This window comes from Halichoerus grypus, chromosome 13, assembly GCF_964656455.1.
Source record: "Halichoerus grypus chromosome 13, mHalGry1.hap1.1, whole genome shotgun sequence".
NCBI lineage: Eukaryota > Metazoa > Chordata > Mammalia > Carnivora > Phocidae > Halichoerus > Halichoerus grypus.
In genome coordinates, this window is record NC_135724.1 from 14,132,685 (window position 1) to 14,147,798 (window position 15,114).

The 15,114-nt window shown below is 35.5% G+C and overlaps 1 protein-coding gene across 11 annotated transcripts in view; it reads left to right on the top strand.

The window, feature by feature from the left end:
• PIGN (phosphatidylinositol glycan anchor biosynthesis class N) overlaps positions 1–15,114 on the top strand; it is a 105,935-nt gene that overhangs the window by 25,523 nt on the left and 65,298 nt on the right. For all 11 annotated transcript variants that reach the window (XM_078060211.1, XM_078060220.1, XM_078060221.1 and 8 more), the window contains 7 exons: positions 2,947–3,071; positions 4,545–4,675; positions 5,170–5,286; positions 7,909–7,949; positions 10,897–10,956; positions 12,533–12,625; positions 13,323–13,378. In XM_078060211.1, coding sequence (XP_077916337.1) covers positions 2,947–3,071; positions 4,545–4,675; positions 5,170–5,286; positions 7,909–7,949; positions 10,897–10,956; positions 12,533–12,625; positions 13,323–13,378 — 623 coding nt within the window. The remainder of the gene's footprint in view (positions 1–2,946; positions 3,072–4,544; positions 4,676–5,169; positions 5,287–7,908; positions 7,950–10,896; positions 10,957–12,532; positions 12,626–13,322; positions 13,379–15,114) is intronic.

Here is a 15,114-nt window from a genome sequence, read left to right on the forward strand (position 1 = left end):
ATCTGGATTGCACATGAAAAAGAGTATTTCAGGTCAACAGTAATATGTAAATCTTGGGCACTGAAGGAAGAGGCAGCATAATAGATTTGAGGAACTGAAAGAAGGGGAAGTGAAGGTGGCAGGAATACTCACTGGGAGCAAGATCTGAGGTAAGGCTAGAGAAGGAGTCAGGGGTCTTTACCTGGACTTGTGCCTGGGCCAGAGACTCATGCTTAATCCAAGCAAAACAAATCCATGTAAATGTCTACTCACTTTTTTTTTTTTAATGTGGTGAAATACCTGTAACATAAAATTTGCCATTTTAGCCATTTTTAAATGTACAGGTTCAGTAGTGTTAAGTATATTCACATCGTTGTACCTCCGATCTCCAGAACTTTTTTATCTTGCAAAACTGAAACTCTGTGCTCATTAAACAACTCCCCATTTCCCCTCCTCTCCCAGCCTCTGGCAACTACTATTCTACTTTCTGTTTCTTTGTATTTGTACCTATAGATCTATGTTTTGTACCTACACAGCTCATATAAATGGAACCATACTATATTTGTCCTTTGTGAGTGGCTTATTTCACTTAGCATAATGTCCTTAAGCTTCATTCGTGTCAAATCTGTTTGCTTTTTATAACTGTTTGTGCAGGGGCGTCTGCATGACTCCGTTAAGTGACTGCCTTTGGCTCGGGACATGATCCCTGGGTCTTGGGATCGAGCCCCTCTGCGGGGAGTCTGCTTCTCCCTCTGCCTCTCCCCCAGCTTGTGCTCTCTCTCTCGCTCACACACTCTCAAATAAATAGATAAAATCTTTAAAAATAAATAAATAAATAAATAAAAACCGTTTGTGCACCATCTCCTTTATTAAGCCTTCCATGACTTCCCTTTGCTTCACTTCGCTTCCCGTTCGACTTAGATAACCCTCTTCTATATTCCCTTGATACCTCTCTCTTAACTATTTCATTATGCTGTACCATAATTGTTGATACATTGGCATATCCCCCATACATCTTGTTGGTAGAGATAATGACTTTTTCTCATTGTTAACTTAATTCCTGTCAAGGAATTGTCTGGTACATAGATACAAGTATTAGCTTAGATTAGGTTTAGTTCTGTGTAATAGGGGAAAAAATATGGCTTAAAAGTTTACTTTTATCTCAGTAAAGATAATGCCAGAAGTAGGCAGCCCAGGGTCGATGCAGTACATGACTGCCATACTGGTTCCATGGTGTCATTAAGACCCAGTCTCTTTGAATTTCTCCTCTGTCCTCAGAGCATGAGTTTTATCTTCCAAAGTGTTTTTCATGATCCAAGAGGTGCCATTATTTCAGTGTTTTAGGACCAACAGTGCAAGGAATCAAAAAGGAACTTCTTTCCTACTAAGTTATATTTATTTCAAAGAGCCTTAGTTCTGCATAGTCTTTTGACTGAAATATTTGATTTATATCTCGTTGGCCACAACCACTAAGGTACATCTAGTTGTATGAGAGGATGGGAAATATGTAGGTTTTAAGGTTGAGCATTGCCATGTTTCTTGAAACCACAAGTTTTTACTCAGAGAGAAAAGGAGAGTGCATGTTGGGGTAGTCATTGAGTGGTCTCCCTTGATGCATAACAGACATTTGTTGAGTGTAGAAATGAATGAGTGCCTTTGCAAGGAGATGAGAAAAAGTGAGGGCTGATGGTCACCAGTGTACTAAATATGGAAGGGAAAGTAGCTAGGGGTATATTCCACCTGTTGTGTCCAAAAGACTAACTTTTAAAAAGCCAATAGAAATCTAATGGGTTGAGCTCTACAAGATTAGTATTTCATGGCTTCCCAGATCTTATGTCCATATGTGAATGAATAGCACTTTTTACACAGTGGAATTTTTTTTTTTTACCAGTCATGGAACAAATTCTAACTTAAGTTGCTAGGTTTTTTTGGTTTTTGTCAGCTTTCAGTTATATCATTAGAATTTAACTCCTTTCTTTTGAAGAACTTGCCACTTCTATCTAGATTTAAAACTTCTTAGGGGCTAAGTAGAATGTATATGAAAGTTAGGGGATGGTTTTATGCTTTTAAGGAGGATGGTAGCAGGTTACATATTATGTTTTTTATTTACTTCTATTCTTGAATAGCAGGCTTCTGTAATGGCACCATTTGTATTTTTTAGTATTTATAATAATGAAGAATTATTTCAAAAAGTATTTCAGACTTTTATTAGACAATTAAATAGCTCTTGTTAAAGTTACCATGTACTGTATAGTTAGAGACATTTATGTGAACAATAATTATGTATCTTGGCCTAGCCTGTTGATTTATCTAAAATGGTTTACATGTTCATGTGTATGTAAGTAGAAGTTTAAACCTTTGTCTTAGGGCATTATAAATCCAGCTTATCATTATGAAATTAATATAATAATTTTTGACCCATATTTTATTAAGTTAGGGCATTTTTCTATCATACAATGTGAAGAACAGATTCCAGCATTGGGCAAAGGAGATTGTTCGGAAGCTATTCACAATGTTCCGAGTGAGCAGTTATGGTTGAACTTGTTGGGACTAGGGTGGTAACCTAGACAGGACAGCGAGAAGTAGTCCAGCTCCAAAAACATTTAAAAATGATAAAATGTTCCTAAAATGTTGCCTCTAGTACTGTTTTACTTGATTCTTGTCAAAATATTTCTTCAACCTGCTGTTTTTTATTCAGTGATTATGAGATCTTCATGAAATCAAGATCCCCTTTCTATAACCTTTTCTTGGCCTACTTTTATAACCCAGAAAATAGCTCACTCATTATTTGAATGTTGATGTCCGAACCAACAATAAGGACTTTGTATTAGTAGGTCCTGAGGATAAATTTAAACAAAATAAGATAATCTTATAGTTATATATAAATGTAATTAAATGTTTTCATCAGAATTATTTTTTAAATAAAACAAATGAACTAAATTTCTTTAACTGATTTGTTACATATAGGAATTCTTTCATGCTGCCAGAAACAACCAATCTTTGTTTTCTAAAGTAAATGAAGAAAAAATAGTTTTTTTCTTACATTTATTAGGAATAGATACAAATGGACATGCTCACCGACCAACATCGAGGTAATTTTAATGCTGTGTTTAATTTCATGTTTTTGAGAGACTTAGCTATTCTGTTTGAACTTTTAAAGTATTATAATTTTTTTGTAATTATCACATTACTTATATTCCATATTCATTTATCAAGGCAGGGAAAAATTATATATTTTAGAAATATTTAAGGAAATCTTGGGGGGGAAAGCATTTATATGGTGTTAATATTTATATCACAAAAAGATGTAATTAGCTATTCCTTGTGTGTTCCATTTAATCAGTATTGTATCTAGCAGATGTATAAAGTTTTGTATACTGTATTTCAGTAGCACTCCTTATATAGAACAGCAAATATTTTTCTCAGTTTTGCGAACCAAAAGAGGAAGAATCCATGTTATACTTCTTTTTTTTTTTTTTTTTTTTTTTTTTAAAGATTTTATTTATTTATTTGAGAGAGAAAGAGCACAAGAGGGGGGAGCAGGAGAGGGAGAAGCAGACTCCCTGCTGAGCAGGTAGCCCGATGCGGGACTTGATCCCGGGACTCCAGGATCATGACCTGAGCCGAAGGCAGTCGCTTAACCAACTGAGCCACCCAGGCGCCCCCATGTTATACTTCTTTATTTAGAATTTGGTTTAGATAAGTCTAACTGTAACTATAAAGCCTATTGATTAGCTGCTAGTAATGAATACCTCATGCTCCCTTTCTTGAACATGATGAACTGGTTCAAGTGAAAGAGTTCATACCAAACCAACCTGTTCAACTGAATGGAACGCTTAAATATAATTTGTTTAGAATGTTATATTATATTAATGTTTTATATCACAAACACTAAGGGATGGAAACATTTTATACCTGAAACAGTGATACCTATTAATATGACAAGAACAATATAGTTTGCACCGAGAGGTATGAACTTGGAAGTCATAATTAATGCATTTGAGATGTAAAAAGCATTCATTAAAATGTATTTGCTAGTATAGGAGAATATTCTTCTTTTAAACTATTCCTGAAAACTATTTCATATTCTTTTGCTTCTTTAAAAGGAGAGAATATTATTTTTAACAATCTAAAGAGCTCTGATTTAAAAATATTCATGATGAAATCTAAAAGTATTTTAGGAGGGATGATTGGGTGGCTCAGTTGGTTAAGCATCTGCCTTCCCAGGATCATGATCCCAGGATGCTGGGATTGAGTCCCATTTCGGGCTCCCTGCTCAGCGAGGAGTCTGCTTCTCCCTCTGCCTGCTGCTCCCCCTGCTTGTGCACTCTCTGTCTCTCTCTCCCTCTCTGACAAATAAATGAATAAAGTCTTTAAAAAAAAAAAAAGTATTTTAGGAGTGATGTACTCTATATGTTGGCTAATTGAATTTAAATAAAAAATTTTTAAAAAAATAGAAGTATTTTAGGAGTTACCAACTTTAGATGTAATTAGTTCATGTTGAAGAAATTTGAGTTTTCCAAATTATTGTAATTTAATTTGTTCTTCTGTTTCTTTTTAAACAGGGAATATAAGGACAACGTTAAAGTAGTTGATGATGGAATAAAAGAGATTGTGTCCATGCTTGAACATTTTTATGGAAATGATGGGAAAACAGCATTTATCTTTACCTCTGACCATGGGATGACAGACTGGGGTTAGTCTGTCTTTAAGTGACATGTACCTTATGATTAAAGTAGTGGTAAATGTAGCTTGCAGATATCTTGTAATGTCGAAGAGGATTAGATGTCTTAGTATATGTAGTGTCTAGCACAAAATTGCTTAATGTGTTAATGTTAGAAAAAAACCTGATCTTATGCAGAGAATCTTCTAGCTATAAAAGGAATATATTCTCATTTAAAATGAGAAATTAGAGGGGCGCCTTGATGGCTCAGCCGTTAAGCGTCTGCTTTCGGCTCAGGTCATAATCCCAGGGTCCCCAGGATCGAGCACTGCATTGTGCTCCCTGCTCAGTGGGAAGCCTGCTTCTCCCTCTCCCACTCCCCCTGCTTGTGTTCCCTCTCTCGCTGTGTCTCTCTCTGTCAAATAAATAAATAAAATCTTTAAAAAAAATTAAGTATTTAAAAAAATATATAGGTGTAAGTTAGTTCTTATACACTTGTCGTATTACTCTTGGTGTCTTATTTGTAGGTTTCCATGGGGCTGGTCATCCTTCAGAGACTTTAACTCCTTTTGTTTCTTGGGGAGCTGGAATCAAGTATCCCCAAAAAGTATCAGCTCAGAAATTTGATGATGCATTTTTGAAAGGTATAAACATTTATCTTTATTGTTTTTATAAATATAACATTTTAAAATAAAACCAAAGTTTAACTTTAAAAGATTACTTTTCAAGTTATAGTTTTCATTTTGATATTTGTATCATTATGATTTTTATGTATTACTTTTGTATAGTTTGTATTATTTGGTTTATAATATTCAGATTGAAATATATCGTCTTAGGGGTGCCTAGATGGCTCAGTCTGTTAAGCATCCAACTCTTATTTTGGCTCTGGTCATGATCTCAGGGTCATGAGATCAAGCCCCGCATCAGGCTTCTGCGCTGAGCCTGGAACCTGCTTAGGATTCTCTCTCTCCCTCCCACTCTCCCCTCCCTGCTCACACGCGCCTGCACACACACGGGCGCGTGCTCTCTCTCTCTCTCAAAAAAAAAAAAAAAAAGGAAAAAAGAAACGAAATATATAGTCTTAGTTATCTGCCTTATGAAGATACAAGTATAAATTATCCTATTACTTTTTTTTCCACAAGCCTTTTTATTGCTGGGATTTACATTAAACTCTTGAGTCAAATCTTACCTGCAAAGACTATCACTCAGATAAATCACACATATGTCACAAATTGACATTTCACAACTGGACTGACTGTGCCCTGTCTCTAGTACTTTTGAAGGCTGTCTGTGTTACTCAAGCCTCCCTTCCTTCCTAATCCATAAGGAAAATGAATTCCTTTTTCCTGGAGCTCTGCTTATTGTGTAAGGTAAGGTTTTTTCTAGAGTTCCAAAATTTTTATTAATTTGCCAAAACAAATTCCTTTCAAATGCCTTACTCCAGATTAGTTGTATAAAACTCATCCAAAACCCTTGCTAAAAATACAGATTAAAAAAACAAACAGATTTCCAGACCTTGTCACTAGATATTTTAATTCCATGAGTCTGGGTGAGGCCTAGAAATTTTCTTTTTAAAACCTTCTCCAGGGACAGCCATGTTTAGGTATTTCTATCATGGAAGACTCTTTTTGGTTTGCATAATAAGATTTCCTTAGACTATTTCTTTGAATTTATTTTTTTATAGAGATATAATTCTCATACCATTTTAATTTTAATTCATGTTTTAAAAGTGTACAATTCAGGGTTTTTAGTATATTCACAAGACTGTACAATCACCTCTACTATCTAATTAATAACATTTCATCAGCACCCCCAAAGAAACCCCCTACCCATTAGCAGTCACACCTTATTTCTCCCTCTCCCTATCACCTGGCAACCATTACTCTACTTTCTCTCTCTGGATCTGCTTATTCTGGACATTTCAAAAAAGTGGAATTACTCACTGTCTGGTCTTTGTGTCTGACTTCGTCCACTTGGCATAATTTTTTCAAGGTTCATCTGTATTGTAGCATGTATAAGTAGTTTTTTTATAGCTGAATAATATTCTATTGTATGTATAGACCATATTTTATTTATTCAATCATCTTATGGACATTTGGGTTGTTTCCATATTTGGCTATTATGATAGTACTGCTATGAACATTTGTGTAAAAATTTTTTGTGTAGATATATGTTTTCATTTCTCTTGGGTAGATACCTAGGGATGGAATAAGTGGGTCATATATAACTCTATGTTTAATTTCTTGCAGACTGCCACACTGTTTTCTAAAGCAGCTTTGCCATTTTATATTCCTATGCTCTGTGATAAATGGATTAGATTGGGCCTAATAGAAACTAGGTTAAATAGTATGTTTGTACTTAGGAGATAAAACTTTATTTTGGCACTTGATTTCTCAGTGAATTAATGGTTTAGAATGACTTAACTTCAAAAATCACTACAGAAGGAATATACTTTTTTCTTATATGAATATTAGGAATCATAAGTTATAGAGAAAGGGAATGTGCATTCTTTCCTCATCAGGTGATTAGTGTGAATTTTTAGTAGCTGACTAGTAGAACCAGGAACATATTTTTAAACTTTACTAGCTTATTAAAGGAAATTTCATCATAAAAAATATCTTAGAACCCTTTTGGTAATATATCTGAAAATCATTAAATCAAGACATGGTCTCTCATCATTTGTTTTGATAACTGTTTAATGAAATTTCTGAATTTATATGTAGAAAAATAGGGGAATGAGGTATCTCTGAAGGTGATTTTAATAGTAACTCACTATAGTATTTTAACATTTGGGATTAGTGACAGTGGGAACATCACAGCTACAATTTTAAGTATTTTGCAAGCAACTGCCTTTAGAGAAAAAAGAAAGGGTTAGGTTGCCTAGCAGACTATCAATTGCCTTAATTACTCCCTGGAGCAGGACTGTCATTAGTTGTAGTCATGCTGACAGCTGTTATCATTGTGCCTTTTACTTGATCTTCCCTTCCTTGGCCTTTTGATGTTTTGAAACAATTGTCTGCAAATGAGCATTTTGAAAGTTTAATAAATCATCACAGAAAACACTAATATTTATTTTAAAGCTATTCCTTTAAAATTCTAGTTTTAAAAATATATAGCTGTGCCTGTTTAAGTGCCCTTTTTATTCATAGTTGGCTTAAAATAGATTTTCCCAATACTTTCGTTTGACATTATGCCTTGATCTCTCTTAATAATGAAACTATTATTTATTTTTAATCTTAACATCAGCTCTTGTATCTGTGTTTCAGAATGGAAATTAGAGAACTGGAAAAGGCAAGATATCCATCAGGTATTCAGTTCAATTTAATCACTTTCAAATTTAATTTTATCTCCTATAAGAAGTTTAGACCAAAAAAAAAAAAGTGAAAAACAATATTAAAAATAAGGATGATAAAGGATTTTTCAAAACATTTCAATTACCAAGGGAAATCCTTCTAGTGCAAATATTTTAACTAATCTTTCTTCTGGCAAAATAAAAAAAGCTTCAAGTAAAACTGAAAGAAGACTCCCTCCAAATAACATTGGCTAATTAAAGAATTAGAAATCTGCATGCCTGTTCAATTTCTGTGATTTCTTGTCATGGTTGCTTTGCTTAGTTGCTTTAAGCACAGAGCTAATAAATAATAAAACCCTATTATGGATTTTTCCCCTGTAGTATGAGTTACCATTTCTTTTTTATTAACACATATTTTATCTTTAATTCTAGCCAGGATGCTTACAAATGCAATGGAAAAAAGATGACAAAATATAGATTACTTAGCTAGAAACCTTAGATTACAGGAAAATGCATGGCCAACTTAATCAAGTTAGACTGGTAACATTATGTATGAATAGGAAGCATGGAATTTTCATTGTTGAAGATATGCTATGTAAACAGCCATCTTCACTATTTGTAAAAGGCATGGCATTATTCGTATATGGCCTTCAAGGTGGTAGGACTATTTTACCTTCTCCAGGTCACCTCACAAGCCGGTATTTCTTATTGTAGTGGATAAACCAAGGTCCAGGAGCTCATTTTCAGGCCTGTGATTGCAGAAGCCTGTTCTCTGTCAGCATATTAAGAGTGGTCTTTTCTCTCAGGATGGCTGCATATCACCCAAATAAATGAAAATATATAAAATTAGAATAGCAACTTAATTAATTTTGCAATAAAAATCACTGTCAGAGGAATAGGGAATATCTTGAAGATCATAAAACATGTTTTACTTAGGGGTGCCTGAGTGGCTCAGTCGTTAAGCGTCTGCCTTCCGGTCAGGTCATGATCCCAGGGTTCTGGGATCGAGCCCCGCATCAGGCTCCCTGCTCAGCGGGAAGCCCGCTTCTCCCTCTCGCACTCCCTCTGCTTGTGTTCCCTCTTTCGTTGTGTCTCTCTCTGTCAAATAAATAAATAAAATCTTTAAAAAAAAAAATGTTTTACTTATAGCCAGACTGGATTATAATTTAAAACTAAATATAGATTCAGCTATTGCTCTCTGAATGCTCCTACTTCAAATCTACATTAGATGAGAATTTCTTTATTCATTCCTTCCACCAACATTGTTATGTGTCTACAGTATGTTTGAACATTGTGTAGACATTAGCATTCAACATGTATAAGGGATATAATGATGAGTCAAAGCAGACAAAATGCCTGCCCTGGGAAGCTTACAGTGTGGGGGTGAGAACAGAGTAACCAAATTATTATACAAATAAATGTAAAATTACAGCTGTGCTAAGTGCTACAAAAGAGGACTGTGAAGCCAGGAGAGCGTGGAGTGGATGTATCTGGTAGACGGCATGGTCAACAAAGTCTTCCCCAGACACTGAGGATTGAGCTGAGACTGGAGAAGGAGGAGGAGCTCCGAGGCACATGATCCTCCCTCTCCCTTTCCAGGCAGAGGCAGCATCATGTACACAGAGCTCTGGGAAGAGGATAATGGTATATGAAAGGGTCACAGCACAGAGCAACTGAGACCGTAGTATGATGTCTGGGTAGGTGCTAGACCCTGCAGGGCCTTTTGGGCCTGTGGTCTTAATCCTAAAGCTTGGGGAAGCCCTTGAAGTATTTGAAGCATGGAGAGTGGTATAATCTGTCTTTTGGGGAAAGGACTTCTCTGGCTGCAGCATTAGAGGAGGCCAACAGTGGACTCTGGGGAAAAGGGAGAAGGCAATTAGAGGCCATTGGAGTTTTCCAATTTTCTGTGGGATGCTACTTTGTAAAGAGAGTCCAGATGGTAAAGAGTGAGAAGCGTTGAGAGCCTGGGACCAAGCTCCAACTTTAAATGGGGCAGTAGAGATGGTATCTGGAAAAGAGCCACAGTGAAATTGAAGACACTCCGTGGAGTGCGGTGTTACAGAAGCCGAGAAGGGAGTGGGCTACACAGTGCTGCTGAGAGGCCAAGTAATTAAAATAACCACAACAGCATTTGTAGCTACCATTTATTGCACGATTATTATGTGCCAGGTACTTCATAAATTTAATCTCATTTAATTATGCCATAACTCTGTTAAGGGAGAGTTTTTAAAATAAATGAATGATAAGGAAATAAGTAAATAAATGATAAGGAAACCAAGGCATTGGGGGAGGTTAAGTAACCTGCCCAAGGTCTGAGAGATTGCAGGCAAGGATTTGGAACTGGGTATTCCGACATCTAAGCACTTTACTGCCTGAAAAATTATAAGGACTAATATAAAAACAGTCAGATGTCGAAAAACAGAGGATGTTAGCTCTCCAAGGGAGAGTGGTCAATGGGATGGTGAAGGGTCAAAAAGGAACTTGGAGCGGGCTGAGGAGTGGTGGGGAGCTGGGGAAATGGAAGTGGGGGCAAAAACAACTTTCCAGGAAACTAGGGGGGTTATATCTTTCCTGGACTTCACTGGCTGGCCAAACCTTCTGGTATATACTTCTTTAGTTAATGAATACATTTCTCCAGTTAGAGCCCTCTATTGCTATTTACTTTCTATCTAGTTAAGGCATCCTTTTCATAATACTGAAAAACTATTATATAAAGTAGTCAAGTTCTTAGCCACCAGGGTAGGTAACCTTTTTGGGGCTCTTTCAAATTTATTTTTTTATACATTAATGCAGCTGTAACAAATGATATTTTTAGAGTCGATATCTATTGTATATTAAATGTTTCAAGGTAATGGAATATAATGAACATCATGATTATAGTCCAAAATATAGTTGCATTAAATTATTTAATATTCTTATTGATGTCTGTAGACTTATTAGAATTGAACTTTTCTGCTTGTAGGCTGATGTTGCACCATTGATGGCTTCTCTTATTGGAGTTCCCTTTCCCCTTAATTCAGTGGTAAGGAGTAAAATTTTCTTATCAGCTCTCAGGAAAAAAAAAAGTTAGTGTACAGTAAAATTTACTTTTTTATGTCTTTCTGAATAATCTTCGGTTACATTTAAAACTGTATTTTCCTCTCTAAGTATACAATAATGTCTCATAACTGTGTGTATTATAACCTACAACATGGAGCACTAGTCTAACAGCTTTTCTTTAAAATTTTTTATTTTTTAAAATGTGTACAGATTTATCTTTGTATTTCAGTTATAAGTGGTAAAAATATATAAATAATTTTTATTGGAAGCAGCAGAAACTTAATCCATTTAAAAGGAATTTATTAAAAAGATATTGCTGGGTTGTTGAATCAAAGGGGTGCTCAAAAACCAGACTTAGAAATGAACAGGAACTAAGAGAGCACCAGAGACTTGGAAGAAAGAACCAAACAGTTGTGCCCAGGGCACCTACACTAGGGGAGAAGAGTATTATACCTGTTGTACTTTTTATTCCTTGACTCTCAAGAGTCAAATTCCAGTGCTTACCATTTGAGTGGGCTAGCCTAGGTTAATTGTCTACCCTTCAGTAAAGGAAGGTGGGGCTCCATTAGAAACCTACTATATTATATCCAGTGGGGGAGATTTCTTTTTTTTTCTGCCAAGATTTTATTTAAATTCAAGTTAGTTAACATATGGTGTAGTATTACTTTCAGGAGTAGAATTTAGTGATGAGTCATCACTTACATATACCATCCAGTGCTCATCGAGAGTGCCCTCCTTAGTGCCCATCACCCATTTAACCCAGCCCCCGCCCATCCGGCAACCCTCAGTTTGTTCTCTATAGTTCTCTATAGTCAAGAGTCTCTTACGGTTTGCCTCTCTCTCTGTTTTTATCTTACTTTATTTTTCCCTTCCCTTCCCCTATGTTCATCTGTTTTGTTTCTTAAATTCCATAGTGGGGTAGATTTCTAAACATAGAATGGTAATGCTGTTAAGAATGGGAGGGAACTGGATGCTGAAAAGCCAAAATATATATTTTCCAACCAGCCATTCTTACTAGCTCTTCAAATCAAATTTCTAAGAAATTATGTCATCTAACTCAGAACTCTGAGAAAATGACCCTTATAGTCATAAGTATGTGTGTATGTGTATAACTGAGACAAAAGTTTCACAGAACAGTCTTTACTCTTATTGTGCCCAGTATACTCTCAATTTTCTTATTATGCCTTTTTTTTTTTCTTTTTAGGTATACTGGTTGGGACCCACCATAGTGATTTTTTATGTGTGCAAAGCATTTCGTTCACTGCCTAGCACACAGTAGTCTTTCAATAGATTCTAGGTTTTATTGAACCTATTTCATCTCTTTTGCTTTATTTACTTTATTGTATCTACTTTGTAGAAAAAATAATAGAACGTTTTTCAGTTACAATTTTTAAAAAGATATTTTGCTTAATTATTTCAGTAATTTGTTCATCTAAATATCTCTAGTGCTTCCTTTGTAAGTATGTTTTGTTTTATAAGAACAGCCTGAGCTATTAATACTAATAATAGTATGCTAATAATATTAATACTAATATTAAACCAGTGTTTATTATTTACAGGGTATCCTTCCTATAGATTATCTTAACAACACTGATCTCTTCAAAGCAGAGAGCATGTTTACAAATGCAATGCAGATTCTTGAACAATTCAAGGTAAAATATGATACACACAAAAATGGATACTACTACAACTTTAAAATCAAATATAAGTGAAAATATTTGATTTTGTGTTTTAAGAAATTATTTTCTGTAGTTTATTATCTTTAAATTTTGTATATTTGACTAGTGTCATAAAGTTTAACATTTTTGAAGTGCACGTTCCATGAATCAGTTTGAGGTGTAGAATTACCTTTGAGAAGTGTCTCTAATTTTAAGACTACCACATATGCTTATAAAGACTACACACCAACTCTTTATTGATTGGAATTTGCCCCCACAGAAGTAGTATTAGAGATTGCAACATTTCTTGGTTTTTCATGTACATTACCATATGTTTAAACTAAGCTAAAGAGGTGACCATTTAACTGAAACTTTGTTATTCTTAATACTATTAATGCAGCTTGACTTATTTTGTTTTCTAAGAGTAAAAGAAGTATTGTTTAATTACATTACAGTATGTTATTTTGCAAGCTTGATGTGATTAATTCTCAGCTTATTGTGATAGTATGATAATCTGAAATTTCTGTTTAAATATTTATGGAATAATATAGTAACATAAAATTCCATTTAGTTTGAAAGTAATAAACTATCCCCAAAGAGACATTTTAATGTATGTTTGTATTTCAAAATGAAACTGATTTTTTTTTTTCTCACTTATAATATAATAAAATATTTTCCTGTCTCGTTCCAGGTGAAAATGACTCAGAAAAAAGAAGCTACTTTACCGTTTTTTTTTACACCATTTAAGTAAGTCTCATGTTTTTATTAACTTGTAGGAAGGAATTTTTTAATGAGTTTGAGGACTGGCAGGGTAGATTACTTAGAAACTTTGTCTTTTTTGTTTATAGTAATGTAAACTCCAAAACAAAAGCCTCTTCTATTGTTTTTGTAAATAATGGGCCAGTTGCCAGATGCTTTTGAATGGTTGATAAAGGAGATAAAGGGGCACAGAGAGATGTGGGAGACATTAAGGAGACCATTGAACAGGGCCTGCCTGGGAAGGTGTAGGGACTCTTGGCTTGGTTGATCGGGAGGTGGTGGTACCATTATGGCTCGTAGAAAGAAAGAAGAGATAGTTTGAGGGTCAAGGATGAATGTTTCTGAGTTTAGCTTACATCTGAAGGTACCAATTAATTAGTTAGAATTAGTTGGAAGTTAGCTAGAAATAAAATTAGTGTAACAAGTTAGGGACTTGGATCTCAATATAGAGATGGGAGTTGGTTGTGTAGATTTGGAGGCATCAGCATAAGATAAGATGGTGGTGTTAACTGTTGGACGTGTAGGAGGCTCTAGGAGAACTTAGAAAGTGACAAGAAAAGGCCCATGATACAATTCTGGGAGACCTTGACAACTATTGGGTGGGTAAGGAGGAGAGCAGACTTTGGTGGGCAGCAGGATTTTGCTTTCCTAGATCTGTTTTCCTTGAATCAGGAGAGGGGAGATATGAGTCACAGCCCTGGCTCCGCACTTCTGCTGTGGGCTGGTTTATTCAGCCCCCTTTATTCCTCCTCCTCAAGGGTCATTTTCAACTAGCAAGGATTCACATTTAATTAGGAAGGATTTTGGTCTTGACCAAAATACATAGAAACTCTTTGAAATACGGGTGTTAGGGATGCATTTGAATGACTTCATTGGAATTATTTTCGACAGCTTCTGTAGCGCTAGTGAGGTACCCATAAACTTAGAAAGGCTTACATATTGCATTAGCCTCTAAATAATGTGGTTCCATCCCTGACTTTGTGTGTGTGTATTTGTGTGAATAGAAGATCAAAAACCAAGAAAAATTAGGGTTTTGCAACTTATGATCATATGAAATTAATTACCCTAAATATTATATGATATACATTAAAGGTAGAATTACGTTTGAAGGGTGTCCCTAATTGTAAGATTATCCCATGTGCTTATAAAGCCAAGTCTTCACTGATTGGAACTTGCCCCACATTATCTCGTATACATAACCGATGCATCTGTTCATAGTGTAGCGGTACAGTCAGAGCATAATAAAATAAATAAATGAATAAGAAATATATTATCAATTCCTGGTATGAAGCAAATACACAGGACATTGAAAGCGAGACTATGGGTTACTTTAGACCAGCCACTCTAAAAGGACTGGTCAGGGAAGAGGTACTCTTCTGCAAAGGGCTCAGGTGCACACTGCCTTCCTTCTTCCACTTACCTGCTGGCTGACCATGAACTTACTGTGCTTCGATGCTCAACATCTGCCTGCAGAGCCACTGCCAGCCTCATGTCATCTGGGGGCCCTGCAGCATGCTTGACTCCTCCCTAGTGGCTCACCCACTCCGGAGCAAAGCTACCAGCCCTGCCTGCAGACTTGTCTGGCTGAAAAATCACCATTTGTCAAAAGCCTGCAATATGACCAAAAAGTGCCTAAGGTTAAATGAAGAATTGACTCCTGAGGAAATAATTTAAGGAACAGAAAAGAACCTAAAAATGTTAAAATTCTCAGAAATATCTGAGAA